The sequence below is a fragment of the Leptidea sinapis genome, chromosome 10, assembly GCF_905404315.1.
Source record: "Leptidea sinapis chromosome 10, ilLepSina1.1, whole genome shotgun sequence".
Classification (NCBI taxonomy): Eukaryota; Metazoa; Arthropoda; class Insecta; order Lepidoptera; family Pieridae; genus Leptidea; species Leptidea sinapis.
The window spans coordinates 11,402,825-11,422,314 of NC_066274.1; the positions used below are offsets into that span (position 1 = coordinate 11,402,825).

Below are 19,490 nucleotides of genomic sequence, written 5' to 3' on the forward strand. Positions count from 1 at the left end.
TGAATTCTTTTTTTATTAAAACAAATAAAAAAATGCTCGGTACGAATAAAATTTTATTATTATTCTCGATTTATTACACATGATGTTGCTTACTTACAAAACAGAGTTTTCCTAAAATACCTACTGGCTTTTTATAAGGTTTCAATTTGATTTTGACTGACACCCACAGTTATGTTACAGTCTGTTAATCAATTCAAAGCTTTCTGATAAAATTTATTTCTTTTTGTTTTGTGGTGCAGTTAAGTTCAGATTTTTTTTTTGACAAAACTTAAGATTTTTCAGTCTTCATAAAATTAATCTGATAAATAGTTACAACTGTAGTTAATCTACCTACTATTGTTACCTAAAATTTATTTTATTTTTTACCTCCTGAGAAAGTTAGAAAGATATAAAAATTCTAATTACTTATTAATTTTAAGCTATTATTTGATTATATTATTATTATTTAATTTATAAATTAATATCATTTTAATTTGATTTCTGAACGACGAGCGACACATCAAATGTAAATCAAAATCGTTGTTTTTATTTAATTCCGAGCATTTTCATTTTCACCTTTTAAACCTTCTCTGGACTTCCACGATTAATTTAAGACCAAAATTAGCCAAATCGGTCTAGCCGTTCTCGAGTTTTAGCGGGACTAACGAACGGCAATTCATTTGTATATATATACTAGCTGACCCAGCAAACGTTGTATTGCCATATAAAGTAAAAAGAAAAAATAAAGAATTAAAAATTTTGGGGTATAAAAAATAGATGACGACCGATTCTCAGACCTAACAAATATTAAATCGTACATAAAATCTACCAACTATAGGTAACTAAAATTATGTTTGTTATACCTCCTGAGAAAGACAGAAAGATAATATAGATTCTAATTAGTTATTCATTTTAAACTATTCTTTCAATTTGACTTTTGAACGACGCGGGACACATCAAAGGAAAAACAATATTGTTGTTTTTATGTAGTTCCGAGCATTTTCATATTTATTCACCTTTTAAACCTTCCCTGGAGTTCCACGAATAATTCAAGAACAAAATTTGCCAAATCGGTCCAGCCGTTCTCGAGTTTTAGCGAGACTAACGAAAAGCAATTCATTTTTATACACATAGATATTTGTTTTGTATGGACATATTTTCTATGAGAGAATTTATTGACGCACGGTTTGACAGTTCTAATGTGAAACAATTTCATTATAACAATAGGAAGCATATTTTACGAAATAATTCTTAATGTTATGACATATTATTGACAAATTCATAAAAAACAATATTGTTTTATTATGTACAGAACAACGTCTGTCGCTTCAGCTAGCTTTTTCTACATTCCGTGTTAGAGTAGGTACCTACGTTTTAAAACAAAATATTTCCTCTGATTTGATCTAACACTTAACTGATTCCATCTATCATTATTGATTACATCACAAGCTATGTATTGTTTGGTAATAATTCTAAAGTTATCTGTTAAAGTCCTAGCCCCATCTCAACTTTTTACTGCCACGTTGACACTGTACATTACTACAAGGCATTCGTAACGAGAGTGAATCATCAGGATATTGTGCAGAAATCGCTAAGTTGTCGTCGCCCGTCGCTATCGTTCACTGTATCTATGTTCAAATGTATTTCTGTAGAGAGGGAAATTGTGAGGAAAGGACTACGATTTATCTAAAATAACCAAAAATTGTAACGGAAACGTCGAACTTTCGTCGAACACTTTGTTCAAATTGGACGATTTCGGCGCGATACATCTTGATAATTTATTGTTTCTGGAACAAGTTGTTCTAACAAAATACGTTTAATGGAATTGTTGGACGATCAAAGGGTTGTCAGGATAAATATTTATACAGATAACAGTAATGTTAATGGTTTGTTTAATATTATAATGGGATTGTCTAATCCAAAAACCAAGTTGTATAATATTTTAATTTATTTTAAGTAAGAGGTCAGACTACAGAGGACACCTAAGCATACATACGGGTCAAGTCATGGTATGTATTCACGCTGTATCATCCTGTAATCCACAGTCCATTAAAATTCCACAAATAATTTTAGTTTTTGGTCCTTCGAGCCGGATGTGATACCAGATATACACTCTTGTAACATCAGATGAATCATCAATTTACCAGTGGGAGGCTCCTTTGCACAGGATGCCGGCTAGATTATGGGTACCACAACGGCGCCTATTTCTGCCGTGAAGCAGTAATGTGTAAGCATTACTGTGTTTCGGTCTGAAGGGCGCCGTAGCTAGTGAAATTACTGGGCAAATGAAACTTAATATCTTGTCTCAAGGTGACAGGCGCAGTTGTAGTGCCGCTCAGAATTTTTGGGGGTTTCAAGAATCCTAAGCGGCACTGCATTGGTAAAAGTTCTACAAATTGCACCACTAACGTTTTTAAATAAAATAATAGAGGTGTTTCAAGAATCTGGACCCAAAAATATGAAAACATCGTTTTAGCAAGAGGGATGGTTACTAATTTGACTATACAATAGATATTACACCTTGTACTTACAAAATAACCAGAAAAGGAGGTCCGTTTTATATTTGTCACGCAATGTCATGATTATTGCCCTGAGCTACTCAGACTATAGATAACATTTAAGTCATGCTCTTTACACGCTTATTATTATTACACGTATCAGCTCCTATTTGGTATTTATATAATATCATAGGATTGGATACAAAACGCTATGGTTAACACTGTCTGCATCAAGATAATGAAGATCTATTAATACAAATTATACCTTACCCCCTTAACGTAAGGTTCAAATGACAAGGCTATCTAAAAATGTCAATTGACATACCGAAGCGACATACTGACAAAGTATTCGTCATTGGATTCATGCTCTTTCATCACTAATAAATATAGGTAATGTATACAATAACATTTTGACTAGCAATGAAGTGATAAAAATATTACTTTACTTTTATCACGTTTTTTCTTATTTATCGATAAAAAGAAAAATGGATATTTTTGTGTCGTATAAGTCCTATTCTTACCATGTATAATGGCACTCCTAAAAATATCCTCAACTCATCTGTGGACTGTGATGCAACACCATACGAAACACAAATAGTGGCACAAGATTATCTGTGCCTGTATTGCTCAAGCAATTTTTGAGGCCCTTAACTTGAACGTATTGAAGTATTAACTCGAAGTTTTGAGGTCTTACTTATATCGATGAAATTGAAAACAAATTACTTTACTTTTATCACGTTTTTTCTTATTTATCGATAAAAAGAAAAATGGATATTTTTGTGTCGTATAAGTCCTATTCTTACCATGTATAATGGCACTCCTAAAAATATCCTCAACTCATCCGTGGACTGTGATGCAACACCATACGAAACACAAATAGTGGCACAAGATTATCTGTGCCTGTATTGCTCAAGCAATTTTTGAGGCCCTTAACTTGAACGTATTGAAGTATTAACTCGAAGTTTTGAGGTCTTACTTATATCGATGAAATTGAAAACAATTAGAAATATTTCTATGTTTAATTAGGAATTGCAAACCTCAGATCCATCAATTAAACGATTCCTGCGACCAGCGACCAAAAAACTACTGCGAAAGGAAGAATCGAAAACTAGAATTGTTTTTTGAGATTATTTACCCCAACCTTTTTTTATTTTAGAGCTTTGTCTTTGCCTTAAGCTATTCAAATGCAATCAAGATGAACTTTAAAAACAGTAATCAATGTATCCACATTTTAATAAATTACAAATTTACTATAATTGATAATTACAACTGCAAATAAAATTGTTAATGAATAAAACATAAAGAAATAACATATCCGTGGTGTTAAGCTCTATAGTAACGACATACAAAACAGAACAGCTAATAATGACAAGACACGTAGAGAGATAGCTCTTCGCAAACGGCGAAATACATTCAGTACGCTGTGGCGTTGACAATGCCATCCAAATAGAACTTAATATTCATAGAGTCGCGACGTACGATTCAGTGAATTCATCGCCCACACCTCATACCCGAGCTCCGCATATAAAAGACCTTACGCGAGGCCCTAGCTGTACTTAAAATAATTTGTCTCGGAATAGTTGCGCTTCAAGAGTGAGCGAACATGATAAAGAATCTAGCCGTTGTTTCATCACACGATCAAATTGAAAATACCGCGCGCGTCCTCAGGGGCGTCCGTGAATGCTTTGAAATAATTTATCCAATTTCTGTTAGAAAACCTTCCAGCCATCGTAGCCGCGTATTTACTTTGTATGTTATAATATCGAATGTTATTATTTGAACGAGAACCCCTGAATATTTTTGATATTTTTAAAGATTTAAATTTTTATGCTGCCTGTGATTGGTTATGTACATGCCCGATGCCCGAAATTTAAACTAAATAATGCAATCCGAAGAAGAATAAGTATATTTCGTTTCCAATACAAGTAATATATTGACCATAACGTTAAATATATTCCAGCTCAACAACTCATAAACTCAAGTGAACAACTTAATTTGGTGAAATTGTATTAAGGAATCACCAATTTTAAGTAAGTAATCAATGGAGGAGTTTCGCTAAGAGATGGAATCAGAAATGAGACGATCCGTAGGAGAACCAAAGTCACCGACATACCCCAGGTGGTTGCAAAACTGAAATGGCAGTGGGCAGGGCATATAACTTGACGGACAGATGGCCTTTAGGGCAGAAAAGTCCTCGAATGGCGATCACGTACCGGAAGGCGTAGTGTTGGTAGGCCCCCTACAAGATGGACCGACGATCTGTTCAAGACTGCAGGAATAGGTTGGATGAGGGCAACGCAGGACCGATCGTTATGGCGATCGTTGGGGGAGGCCTTTGTCCAGCAGTGGACGTCTTCCGGCTGAAATGATGATAATCATTAGAGGAGCATAAAGCTCACTTGATAAGGCCCCCACCACTTACGTCATAAAAATTTACCTGTATTTCATGAATTAGTTCTCGTTCGTCTAGAAGAATGACTCGACAAGCCAATGTTCTCGGAGAAGGACACAGACAGTCCAACATTTTACTTCAAAGTACCTGCAACATAGAAAATAAGTGTAAAAATAAAATAAAAAAGATCCAGTTTTGTTTGATTTAATAACAAATGTAAATTTTTCAGACTTTTCCCTCTACTAATAGTATAAGTCGGTATTACTTGCCAAATTTTATTGTTTTAAGTCAATGGTAAATCCCCTTTAAATTTTGATTCTCAGTTTTTGGCGGCATAAATGGCCGTATCTTTATTTACGTTAATTTAGATGTTTGATATTTTCACAGCTTCTTCAAGATGTTATAGACTTGAATATATCGATTTAATTGACCCTATAAGGGTTGTTTTTTTTTCCTTTTGAAGTACGTAGGAACCTTCATCAAGCCGAGGTTATAATAATACGAAAAATTATAGAAATTTTTCTATTCTATATTGATAAAGTATGTAAGATTATATTATAATTGTACATAAACTACTCTGGTCAATTTTATTCTCTCGTATCGCGCTTCCTTAGTTCACTCGAGTCGACTTGAAACGAACGAGCGTGACAGTTCAGTCTCATTCAAGACCCACAAAGTGCCCAGACTCCTAAAGAAGTTTTCACTTCAATTAAGTATTTATTGGAGGAAACGTTGGATTAAGTGAGAGAACAATAAAATACTCTAATAATTGGTAAGTAGAATCAGATATAAATCATCTTCCCACATAGCAGTGACAATATGTCGAACTTATCCAAGTTGTAACGTAATACAAAATCTTAGGCGTCACGTAAATGATACAACCCCAATTAAATCACGTCCGTCATTGAAAAAATGAAAATTGAAATCATACTCGTATAACTATAAAAATTGCATGCGTATAATGACACTCAATAATACTTCCTATCTCATTTTCTCCCACGTTAAATCTTATGAATTTATGTGTCACTCTTTACTGTCGCGCTTTTTCGTTTCATCGACTTTCAAATCACAATGATGCTCAAAAAGATTTCACTTCAAAAATAATCATAAAGTATTCATTTTATAGATATACCTATTTAAGTATTGTGAATTGATTAATTTCCCAATCCAATAAAAAGTCCTATGAATATATAGCAGTTATTACTCGATATAATTTCCCGCTGTTAGAAACCCTCTGAATTATTTGCCTTTGTGGATTAGCGCAGGTATTCCAAAACACGAACCTAATGTACGCTTTCTCCCTCAAAGCCGAAGTTGTTTGAAGGCAATTACAGAGTTATTTGCAGCCAGACTCAATAGTAATATCACCAAAGGGTTGGTCGAAACCAAATATATCCTCGTTAAAAGTTAGTCCAGGGAAAAGCGAGCGGCGTTCTCTGTTTTAACAATTTTATTTTAATTAGTAACAGCGCCCAACCCTAAAGGTGAGCTTTATATCACGGGAATTTCAAAGCCATGCTAAATATCACTTTATCAACCAATTTGTAGTTGTTAGATCAGAATCAACGTGAATGATTCTTATGTTAAATCTCAATTTAAAGAGACTTTAAATGGTATCGCGCTACAATTGTGATACTTTCTCCGAAAGTAAATATATAAAACATTAGACACAATGCCGTGCAATAGGAGACTCCTAACAAGCGAGTAAGCTGAGAAGTTGTGAACAAACAACAAATACGGCAATCCGAGCCATTAATCCAGACAATCCCGACTCAGATTAGTGCTCGCTGCTCGCCACCATCGAGCCTGACCCCTCGCAGCCGCTTCTCGCTATTGTGCGAGCGTGGCAGTAAAGATGCTCCACTCTGCAATTGACAACTTATTTATTAAGGGGATTGTAGCAGAAACATTCTCCCCTGCTTGCTCGTGTTTTTGAAGTTTTATTATTTGATATTTTATAATTGTTATCAGTTCTCTAAGCAGCTAATGCCATCGATGAATCCAAGCTTGTCTGTAACAATATTATATCATCTGTTTTAGCTTTTCAACACCTTAGATCGCTACAGTGATGGAGTAACAGACCTCTCTCATGGAATTTTGCTCTTTGTTTCCCCGGATATAATTATTTTTGGAGAATGTCTTGCCTACTACCTACCGAGCCTTAGCTGGTTAAAAGTCGATTGACATTCGTCATCAAAACACTGTAGATTCAAATACACCTGTCATTCTACCAACACCACGAGAATTAGAGATAAGGTATGAGTTGAATATTTTAATTACTGATTCGACTGAGTTATACATATGATAGTTGTTCAGTAAATTACAACAAATTATTGCATTAACCCAATCTAATCTGCAAAAAGAAAACGTAATGTTCTCTGAATAAGTTTATATGTATCAAATTCGGAGTACGTTTGAAATGTGTCTCGAATAAATATACCTAATAATGGAAGTATGCACAAAATGTATGTTTTAATATCCTCCTGTGATACTCTTTTATGTAAAACAAGTGCGTGGCGTCAATAAATTTTACTTTCACAGGGACAACAAGGGATTTGCGAGGAATATTGTTATCCTATCTGTAATCTAAATGAAACAGCCATTATGTGTATTTACTTCTGTATTGTGTAGCTGTGTTTTGGTCTGCATTATGTTTTGAGGTAAGTATATTATTTCTTAGAAGTTTCGGAGACTGTGTTACATATATTAGCATTGATGCGAAAACAGTTTTTTTGTATGGAATAGGAGGACAAACGAGCGTACGGGTCACCTGGTGTTAAGTGATAGCCGCCGCCCATATTCTCTTGCAACACCAGAGGAATTACAAGAGCGTGGCCGGCCTTTATGGAAGGTGTACGCGCTTTTTTTGACGATACGATATGGGTACCTTACCCATGTCGTATCGTCCCGGAAACACCGCAAAAGGAAGCTCAGTTGTGATAAATATTATTAAATTTGTTTTTCTTTTTAAGCGTAAAATTCTATAGCGGCGTTGAGCACTTTTCTCTGCTCTATATGTTAAACTCGCGTCAGGACACGTGACCTGATCGAAAATACGTAAGACGGAGGGACTTGAGTATTTTGTGACAATTGTGAACTATATAATATCATAATGTCATAACAAAAATTTGTAAGTTGAATTATGTAATATAAACTGTAATTTTTGTGTAGGATAGCGTACTAAATGAATAATATAATTCGTGCGGAATTATTCCCGTACCATTCCATAATATTCAAAAATGTGTTCAAGTTTTTACTTCTGCCGGCACTCCCGGAGTGCAATCTGTTTTTTTTTCTTAGGATACCATTTGATTAGACTTATTTCAACAATTTTTATGTTTAAAAATTTTATTTTTCAACTAACATGATTTGCAATTAATTATCCTTGTATGCGGTGTCATTTTGTCCAAACACAAACATTGTGTACAAATATAAAGTAGATATATATATATATCGCACTTTCTGAATAATAAAAATATCAGAGTTTTTTTAGGATTTTGTAGATTTACAATTCGACCCTTTCGCTAGCGATGCGAGCAAGTTCCAATTTACTTATTATTATTCATTGACGAAAATTTCCTTTCGCTATCCCTACTAATATTATATATATCAATGTAAGTTTGTTTATTACGCTTTCACGCCTAAACCACTGAACCGATTTTGATGAAATTTAGTACAGAGATAGACCAGAGTTTAGGAAAGGATATATATCGCTTATAAAAGACGTGACAGGGTTGGAAATTTTTACGAAAGTTCCTCATTATCAAAAATAGCACCATGAAAATTCGTTTTTATTTATTTGATAAGAAATAAATACGTATTCATTCTAGCGTTTTTAAAATTAAGACCTGTGTGGGGATGAAAAAAGGGCATAAAAGTGATAAAGTTGGTAGCTTAGAAAAATGTTTTACATATAACCACAGCAGTTTGGCGTGTAAAATTTACAAAGTGAGTAAATAAAAAATTATGACCAAAGTAACTATTTCACGCGCACGAAGTCGCGGATAAAAGCTAGTAGATTTATAAATATATATATGTACGTGCTACGATATCCACTTATTAATAATTTAGTATTTAGTTTCGTGTTCTGGTCCCGCTCTGATTTTTCACGAAAACTGATCGTATCGACAAGGACAATGCGCGTAATGTATCCAAATTATAATCTGAGCAGTGCGATGTCTAGTCTCGTATTTCTAACTACCTATGCGATATTATTGTAACGAATTGCCGATTATCTAATACCTGGCTTGCTAAATGAGCTGCCCTTCATTGAGCTGCAAAATTTAACAAAAAAAAACATCAATTATAGATTAATTATAGGTTTTATGAAACGACGATGAAAGTAAAACTTTTTTCCACATGATATAAGCATATGTATCGAAATTATATGTAATATTATTACTTATGTTTTAATCAATAGACAAACAAACTAGCGTGGAGCACTGGCACAAATGAGTAATAGTCTATACATAGTATACACTACACGGTCAGCTGCTGCGAACTATAGGCGCCGCCCGACCGTCACGCGACATGCAACAAACAGACGAAAAAGTTTGAGACGATGTAATAAAAGTTTCACTTTACTAAGTATAGCAGCTAAGATAAATTGAACCTGCTGAAGTTATATTTATTCGTTTTAAGTCGTACAAATATTTTCACTGTTGTTAATTTAATTTATATCTTAAGTAGTGACGTATTATTAAGTAATTATAAGCATTAATTCTAACCTTTCTGGTTTTTTAGACGTTAAATTCATCTATGTATATATCAGTAATCACGGACAAATAAAAAAAGAAGGGCTCCGCGCCCTCGTATTAGCAAGTGAAGCACCTTTATGCTAGTGTGTGTGCGGTTACGGGGTACACCAGATACACAATTTTTTCTCCCTTAAAAAATCATATATCCACAAATACTTTTATAGTATTGTATTTACACTTTTTCACAACGCACGATGGCATTTTTAAAATATTTTATTGCAACGCAAACTGATCTGTGACAGGCGATGGCAAATCTCATAATGGCGGCCGATCGGCTTGTATTAGTGTAAGCGTATGCGCGGGGCTATGTATTTACACGTTTACCGGCTTGTTTTGGTGCCTCACTGTTATGTAAGGTGACACGAAGTCCTTCTGATTTTACTCGTCCGTAATCAGTTATATGTAATATGATAAATAAATAAGTAAAAATTTTTAACTGACATTTGAGTAGAGATTTAGCTACGAGCGGAGCGGACGCTGTTGCATGCCGCGCCGCTGAGTGTCGCCTGCCGCATACTAATTCCCGCACCGAGTGCCCACAAAGAACTTAAAACAAAATCCACTGTTTATTCCTGCCATGTTTCATGCGACATGTAAATGTAATCAGACGTAACACAGAACCGGTATTTTGTTGTATTTATATCTTGGTTCTAACAGTGACACGTAATTATACTTGAGGGTTTTGTTTACGTTAGCCGTCAACCGGAGTGGACTCATTTGACACTAATTTTTATATTACCAACTAGCTGACCCAACAGACGCTGAACGAATGAATAAATGAAATTATTTTATTTGCACTTCTCTTGAAACGAATAAACACCTCTTTATTATTCCGTGTGAAACATTACAAAATAATTTAATAAAACATTAACTATCGTATTTGCTCGAATACAGTAATTTTTGTACGTACTTTGAAATAAATTAGATTCTTTATAAGCATGTTAGCAAATTAAACTTTCAATTCACTATAATTTTAATAATAAAAAATATTTTCAAGTGATCTGTGTGGTCTTTTTACGGCCGTTCCCAATATTCAGTCTATCGCTTACTTGAGAAAAAAATCGTAACAATCGTTGAATTTTATGTCGCAATAAACTTATCGACGGTAACTCACCTTATCCGTACATGCTGTCTGTCAATGGGACGACGTATAGCTTACCTGCCATAGAAGATTGTATGGAAATTGCAATTCACGCGTCCCAATATAAGGCGATAAGAATGGCTTATCGGGTATATTGGGACAGCTTCAGATTATAGGCAACTAATTACTGACAGTAGAAGGTAGTAATGTATCTCTATCTGTAGATAGTATATTGGGAACGGCCGTTAACATCCCTGGATAATTACTTAACCTCGATAATGCCATGTTTTTGAGTCATTTTAGTTGTATAATGCTCGGTCCGGTCATGGGTAGAATTTCAATAAATATGAAAAGCAATTTTTATGACCTAGTTTAAACTTCATCTTGAAAGGTTTAGAATAAGATCTTAAGATACATCTTTAAAAGAAAAGTGGAAAATATATTTAAGGCCTGAAATGTGATGTAAATTGAGAATGGTACGTCCTTTGTACACCCATCGTATTAATAGTCTGTGTTAATGTATTAAAGTGTTATAAATATTATACCTACAAGCACACTCTTGAACCGAATTTGAAATAAACATCAAAAAGGTGTGTTTAATTAAACTTTAATTACAAGCAATTAAAACAAAGTGCTTTAGCTCACGCGAGCGCTGTTATGAATTGAATGTTGTCAAAGCAATGACATGAATTTTATGAAATAAAGGACTCACTATTATTTTACCATTTCTATATTTAGCAAATAAAAAGTTAAAATTGTTTCTGACCAATTGAGATGAAAAAGAGATAGCAATTAGTTTTTCGCTCATAACTCAAAAACTATTAATATTTCAAAATGTCCCAACTCCTGGAACTCTTTATCGATTATTAATAATTTTAATTTAACGACCAAATTATGCACCTGCGTGGCTATTACTAAAAGACGGTGCATTAATAATTTGTTCACAGTAACAAATATTATTTTTTTTAAATCATGGTATCATAACCATCCACACACTTGAAAGAATAACTTCCCTTGTTGGGAAAAAATTCAAGTCAATTTTTCAATTGGTTAGGTTTATAGTTAATAAATTTAGGCTGGGATGTGTTACGCTGCTTTATGTAGTGTGAAGACCAACCATCCAGAAGGAATGAAACACCTTGTGACATCCTGTGCGAATGCAGTCACTCCACACGAAATAGAGCCTCTGGGAGGACATGAACTCCCACCCGAGTTCAAAAAGGATCCTCTCCTAGGGTGGACCTCCTCCTCTCAAGGAGTATTGTAGAAATATATATACCTAGTTTTGATAGGAAAACAACACAATAGATCCGTGAGGTTCACAACGTGCGAGAGGACTTATGTCCTCTTAGTACACAAACCACCTCTCCCCCAAAAAACAAATGTAATATATTGTTGACAGTGACAGGTGGACAGAGTGAAGGTGTCCATAAAAGGCGATGTCTTCCTAGCGTCACCTCTAGTTTGTGATCATCCTTCTGATGTCACAAGTCGAAATTAGATAGCACCTTCTGTGCTATATCCCAGCGGATACTCCATAGGGAGTGCCGCTTGCGGCTCTCTCTCCCCAAGAGAAGGTCGCCTTCAATGAAAGCTTAGAGGGGACTTGCCCAGAGGCAACCTTAGGTGGTGTTTAGTGGGTAGGCACTTAGGTTTTACGTGAGTCTCACATAACCAACGCAGACTTAGGCTGCCGGAGGGTAGCCCTTTCCCTTCGTCTGGGCGCAAAAAATATAGCGTCGAAACACTTCCGCTGCACGGTTGACAAGTTAGGGCGTTACTCTGCCCAATTACTGTTCGAATATTAGTCATTGTATTATATGAAATATATTCTTAGAAACTTAGCAAATTGTTCTATTTAATTATACAGCAAATTATTTAGAATGGTGGTATTAAGATAATATATTTAAGTAGGCGTTATTTTGCAAAAATCCATAATCATCCAAATGTTTTGAGTCTTCGTGAGTGTTAATTCCGCCAATACCAGTCTCGTGCTAGAGCTTGGCGAGTCAACATCTCCTGAGGATACCCCAGTGCAAAACACGTGTCAAATTGTTTAAAGATAAATATTGGCGAAATTAACACTCAAGGATACTCAAAACATTTGTATGGTGGTATTAAAAAGTCGTTTAGGTATTATCGAAAATTGCAAAATTACTATCTCCGGAAATTCATCGGAGCTGTGAATATGTTTCGTATTTTATAAATACACAAATGAACTCTATGCAATCAACTTTTATTTGAATTGCCGCTGAAATCAAACAAAACATTTTCATCCAATTCAAATGGACTGACGACTCACAAAATCGCTCGGAACGCATCATGATTACCTTTACAACGTTCATGACACTCGTGAAATATATCGCAATGAGTAACATATATATACATACTGCATAGTATTGTGTCTAACTCGCCAATACAGATGTATAGACTGCCGCTGTCGAATCGAGTCAATATCCAATGACATACGTTTGGCTAATAGATCGTGAATTCATTAATACGATCGAAAGTTTGAATGCCTCACAACTTTGATATGAAAAAGTCAGCCATTCAATGTGGAAATGGATAAAAGTGATCATTTATCAAGTTTACAATCAATTGTGATTTATGTCTCAAGTTAATTAATTAGTTCATCAAACATTTGAACACAACAGACTACAGAAGATTGCATCGAATATTCAATTGCAAGGATTTCACGTTTCGGGATCGAACTCATTCGCTTGAGAAACAGATAACAGGCAAACGTCCTAAAATAATAAAGAGAAGGTATCTTAATATATATAAATTACGTGTCACGATGGACTCCAAAACTAATCAACGTATTTAAATGGGAAATACTTCATGGAGTGCAGTTTAGTCCAACTTGAGGTATAGGATAGTTTTTATTTCGATTTGGGATACATTATTATTTTTATTTCCTGTATTTGTTTTATATGAACATATTTTCTATGAGAGAATTTATTGACGCACTGTGTGACAGTTATGTCATGAAACAATTTCATTATAACAACAAGGAGCATATTTTACGAAATAATTTTTGATGTTATGAAATATTATTGACAAATTATATAAAAAAACAGTAATTTATTGATTATGTACACAACAAAGTTTGTCGGGTCAGCTAGTAATCTATATATATATATATATCTTCTGTATACAAATGAAAATGATCTTTGTTAGAGGCTCTTTCACGCCTAAACCACTGATCGTATCGACATGCAACTACCACCATTCGATGAGAAATTAATCCTAGGTGGTTAATGGTTACTTATTTTTTTATTGTTTAATTTATTTCCGTTTACAATTCGGCTGAACGGCTAGTATTATATAGTATGCAGAGCAGAACTAGCTTCTGTAATCGGCTTCAAATATATTTCTTATTCAGATAAAAAGTAAATACTTAACCTTTACCTTTTCGCTACCCCTATCAACGTGTGGGCAAAATGCATGACAACCGGTACAGTAGTTAGACATGAAAATATCACAAACAAATAAAGAAATATTCGCATATTATAAATGAAAGAAAAAAGCTTGAATAAAACCAAGCCACGCATAAATTATAATATAAAACAATACAAGCCAGAAAGCTTAAGAAAATAGCCCATTATAATAAATGACTTAAGAGAACAACTTAATAAAAGTTATGAAGAATGAATAATTTATCTGAAGAAAAAGTAATTTTCTCAACGTAACAGCCGGCCATTGTCGTGGGATGAAGTGCAGGACCCGTACACTGTACACACATTCATCTAAGCTAGGTCAAAATTGATCTGTTATACTTTTTTTTTTAAATATTAAACGTGAATGTTTTTTTTATTCATTAGCTTATACCCGCGACTTCGTCCGCGTGCATTAGTTACTTTGGGGAGCATTATTTATTTTTTAATACACTTACTTTGCAAATAATAAACAAAGAAACTGCTGTGGTTAATACATTTTTATAAGCTACAAACTTTAGAAATTTTGTACACCCTTTTCTCCCTACATAGGTGTTTGTTTTAAAAACGCTAGAACAAATATTTATTTACATAGCGTTATCTTCGATAATGACGAGCTTCCATACAAACTTCCACCCTTATTTCAACCCTGCCAAGCCTTTTATTTGTGATAAAATTTAGCCTATGTCCTTTCCCAAGCTCTTTTCTATCTCTGTACTCAATTTCATCAAAACCAGTTCAGTTGTTTAAGCGTGAAAGAGGAACAAACAACCTTACATTTACATTTATAAGTAGGGATAGAATGGACTTTAATAATTTTATACTAAATTTTGCACTGATTTGATATTGTGGCTGAGAATGTAAACAATTATTGTACTAATTAATTTATGAATAATACATTTTACAATAGTATTCATTTTCGCTTTCTGCACTTCTTCTCCATTAAAAGGTATCACGTATTAATATATAAACATTTAGACGAGCGTGCTTTACGCTGTCTATTCATTTCCCCGTGAAAATCAATGAAAAGATATATTTAAGACGGCTTTATCATTTATTTTTTGTAAAATTTTTCATTTTTCGTAAGAGATTAATTTTCCTCGCAGATTACCATAATTGAGGAACTTAAAAATTGTGTCTAACATAAGCTACAACGAAAGAAAATATATGCCTATGAATAAAGTTTAATTATCTGTTTGATAAATAAAAAACAGCTTATGATTAAATAAATAGGTATATCCATGTATCAACAAAGTACTATAACAGAATACCGATTTTTTTTCAATGTTTCTATTTGTTTTGGCTATAATATAGTAGATTCAGTAATTTATAATGACTATAAGCAAGTTAAATAACGAAAAGCACTTAGTTTAACCTTATTTGAATAAAGTGTATTTGATTTTTGCTAAATTTAAAAAAAAAAATCTTTTGAATCAATGGCCAGATTTGTTAAGCTTTCGGAACGCACAAGAATTTCTAGGTTAATAGTGTAAGATGAGTGTTCACTTTTATGTGATCGTAACTCACGCATTTGTGAACACATAGCACTGGGAACTTTATGGGTTATGTCGTGTGATGTGTTTTGTATTCGGGCATGGAGTGTTAGAGGCCATATCTCAGCTGATAGCCCTCTTGTGTTGGCTCGTAAAGTTGACACTCTTGAAGCTCTTTCAACACAATGAAATGCGCACTCCTGCAGGCTGCATCCCTCTTAACACTGAGGTGAAAATTTCGGTTTATTTTATTTTATTCGAACCACCAACAGAATTACACATATATAAAATTGTACATTATTCAAGTCTTTAGTACTACTATATTTGTACATAATTCCATTTATAGGCAGCTGCTTACAACATGCGACAGAACTTATGGGTAGAATTAAAGGATATAAAATTGAACATTCAAAAAGATTAATTGTGAGGAAACACACCACATTTACAATTCTAAGAAGTTAGTGCTTAACATCTCCCACTTGAGAGGCAAGTGATTTTACAAGTTTTATTTTAAATTTTTGCCAAATTATTATAGAACAGAAATATCCCTGATAGTGAATTCCCTGTACAGTCTGCTTGGCCTAGGTATGAGGGATTATCAAGGCATGTGTAATTGTTCTAAATATATCTACACAGTTTAAAAAAAATACTTAATAAGGTATCATTTTCTGTAAGATATAATATAAATATTATACCTACATCTTACGCATAGTCCTGTACAAAAATTTGTGATAAATGGATGGTGGGTTTTTTTTTTTGTAGATAATCGGCGAGACATGCAGGACGTTCACCTGTTGGTAATTGATTCGCCCTGCCCATTACAATGCAGTACCTTTCAGGATTGTTAAATAACCCAAAAATTCTGAACGGCACTACAATTGCGCCCCTCACCTTGAGACATACGATGTTAAGTGTCATTTGCTCAGTAATTTCACGGCAGAAATAGGCGTTGTGGTACCCATAATCTAGCCAGGATCCTGTGCAAAAGGAGCTTTTCACTGGTAGGTGTCACTGCGTGTCGTTCACAAAGTTGTTTAAATGATTAAATGGCAGACAATAAGCATATGAAATAATATTAAACATTATCTTTAGAAAACAATAGGCTTAAACGTTATAACAAGTTTATATATTATATGACTAAGTTTTGATTGATTGCATCGCATTGCAAAACTGTATATTCGTTTCGAATAAACAAACTTAAACTGATGGATATGGCGCGCTGTTTTAAAGTTAACGAGACAATTTTCATCAAGTACACAACATTGCTGTATCAAATACAATATTACTATCTATGAAATGAAGTTAACAAATGACTCGGACTCAAGTGCTTGCTTGGAAGTGCGCCAGAAACACGCGACCCGCTTACAAATGATATCAGATCGGCGACATACGGTGGGATAGATTGCTTAAAGTGCTTGCGAATCGCGAACGAGTCTCCAACGCTGCCTCAAAAGCCGTGTGGTGTCGTGGGACACCGGATAGGAACGAAGTTCCTTATTATATAAATATTAATTTTAAATTCTATTCGAGATATAAATAAAATAATTACTCGGGTATACATTTTTTATTCTGATTTTATTATTGATAAAAATAAAAAAAAAAACTACTTTCCAAATTTATCAACTTTATTTTATTTACAATGATTTATAAAAAATATATAATAATATTCATGTTCCATTATTAAATAACCATCAAGATATTGTCGCGTAGCAAAGCTTCAACGGACATGAAGAGGGTTGTCATACTTCATGTCTTACGTTTCGGACATTTTTTCCCGGTTAGGGTACCCCTCTGCATCGTCCCATGAGGAACTTTGTTCCAAAATAAAAAAAATACGGGTTGCACTATAGGAATGCCAGCAGAAGTGAAAACTTGAACATTAAAGTTGTGCATTTTTGAATAGTAAGGGAATAATTTCACACGAAATACTTTATTTATCAGTATACGAGTAAAAGAACTAGAATTAATGTGGTTAAACACAATATTCATTCATTGCACAAAAAATGCCAATTAATCCTATTAATATTATAAATGTGAAAGTTTGTATGTCTGGATGTATGTTTGAACTTCTTTAACGCAAACACTACTGAATGGATTTTGATGAAACTTTGCAATAATATAGCTTACACACCAGAATAACATATAGGCTATAATTTATAAAAATATTGTGTGAATTATCTATACATTGAAATATAATTGGAGTGTCTGTTTGTAATATTGAAATAACCGTTTTTTACTAAATGTATATTATGAATACATAGACGTACCGTATATGCACTAAAATAACATTTTTTACAATTTTTGCCTGTCTGTCTGTTTGTTCCGTCTAATCCGGTGACTTTTATTGGCAGGTAGCTGATGTAATAAGGAGTAACTTAGACTACGTTTATTAAAAAAAAATAAAGCAATGTCCAAGAAACGGTCCAACTCTAAAAATAATTTAAATGGCAAAACAATGTTTGCCGGGTCTGCTAGTATTACATAAAAAGTTTAACGATTCAGAACTATTACAATTATTTTCCATTAAAAAGTTTATCTCTCAGAAAAATCAACTTTCATCCATAATATCAGAACAACAACACATAAGACAATCTTTTCTTCAACTATGATTGCCTAGTACCAAAACACTGTATAAAATTGTATTACGAATTTTCGATCAGGACACGTGTCATGACGCAAGTTTAATATTTTATACCCATCTCAAGAAAAGTTGTCAACGCCGCTAAGGACGTTTTCACTTCACCGATACCATATTTATGTTCTTCTGTTATCTATGCAGTAATTTCGTCGTGCGAACGACGTCAGAAAATATTAAAAGGTATACTCAAATCATACATACATAAGACAATCTTTTCTTCAACTATGATTCCCTGGTACCAAAACACTGTATAAAATTGTATTACGAATTTTCGATCAGGACACGTGTCATGACGCGAGTTTAACATTTTATACCCCTCACAAGAAAAGTGCTCAACGCCGCTAAAGAAGTATTCACTTCACCGCTCCCATATTTATGTTCTCCTGGTATCTATGCAGTAATTACGTCATGCGAATGACGTCAGAATATATTAAGGTAGACTCGCGTCATACATAAGACAACTTCAACTATGATTACCTGGTACAAAAACTCTGTATTAAATCATCAGGACAAGTGTCAAAACGCGAGTTTATCATTTTCCCATCCCAAGAAAATTGCTCAACGCCGCTAAAGGAGTTTTCAGTTCAAAAGCGAAACAATTCGAATACGAAACGGATATTATTAAAACAATAACAGACTGAGTCAAACTCTTGGCTACAATTTCGGTCGGTTGTTTTTAAGTGGTTCATTATTATGAGTAATTTGTTGAGCCTCAAATTACGGCAGGTAGCCTGGGGCCATCCCGTTCTCGTAACAATCACTAGAGTGCTCCACGGAGGTTTACCTTCATATGTCGACTACTCCACCCACAGTTTAAAATTCTTAAAACTGGCTTGGGAACAAAACTAGTCCACCCAACTGCTTATTATAGTGTAGAGACAGAAAGAAATCACAACATCAAAATAGATTAATGAATCATTCATGACCGTCGGCCTCTAACTGCTTATATAAAAACACTTGTTTATTTTAATATCAGTATTAAATAAATATTTTACCAGTGGGTGGCTCCTTTGCACAAGATGCCATCTGCCGTGAAGTCTGCCATAAAGCAGTAATGTGTAATCGTTATTGTTCTTCGGTCTGAAGTGCTCCGTAGCTAGTGAAATTACTGGGCAAATAAGACTTAACATCTGCTGAACGTCCTGCTCGCCTCGTCCTTTATTGTTATAAAAAAAGACTATAGTTGACAATAACATATCACAAAAACAGGTTGTT

At 34.1% G+C, this 19,490-nt stretch overlaps 1 protein-coding gene across 2 annotated transcripts in view; it reads right to left on the minus strand.

The window, feature by feature from the left end:
- LOC126966454 (band 4.1-like protein 4) overlaps positions 1-19,490 on the minus strand; it is a 91,698-nt gene that overhangs the window by 60,035 nt on the left and 12,173 nt on the right. For both annotated transcript variants that reach the window (XM_050810496.1, XM_050810495.1), the window contains exon 2: positions 4,915-5,016. In XM_050810496.1, the coding sequence (XP_050666453.1) occupies positions 4,915-5,001 (87 nt within the window). In that variant the 5' untranslated portion in view covers positions 5,002-5,016. The remainder of the gene's footprint in view (positions 1-4,914; positions 5,017-19,490) is intronic.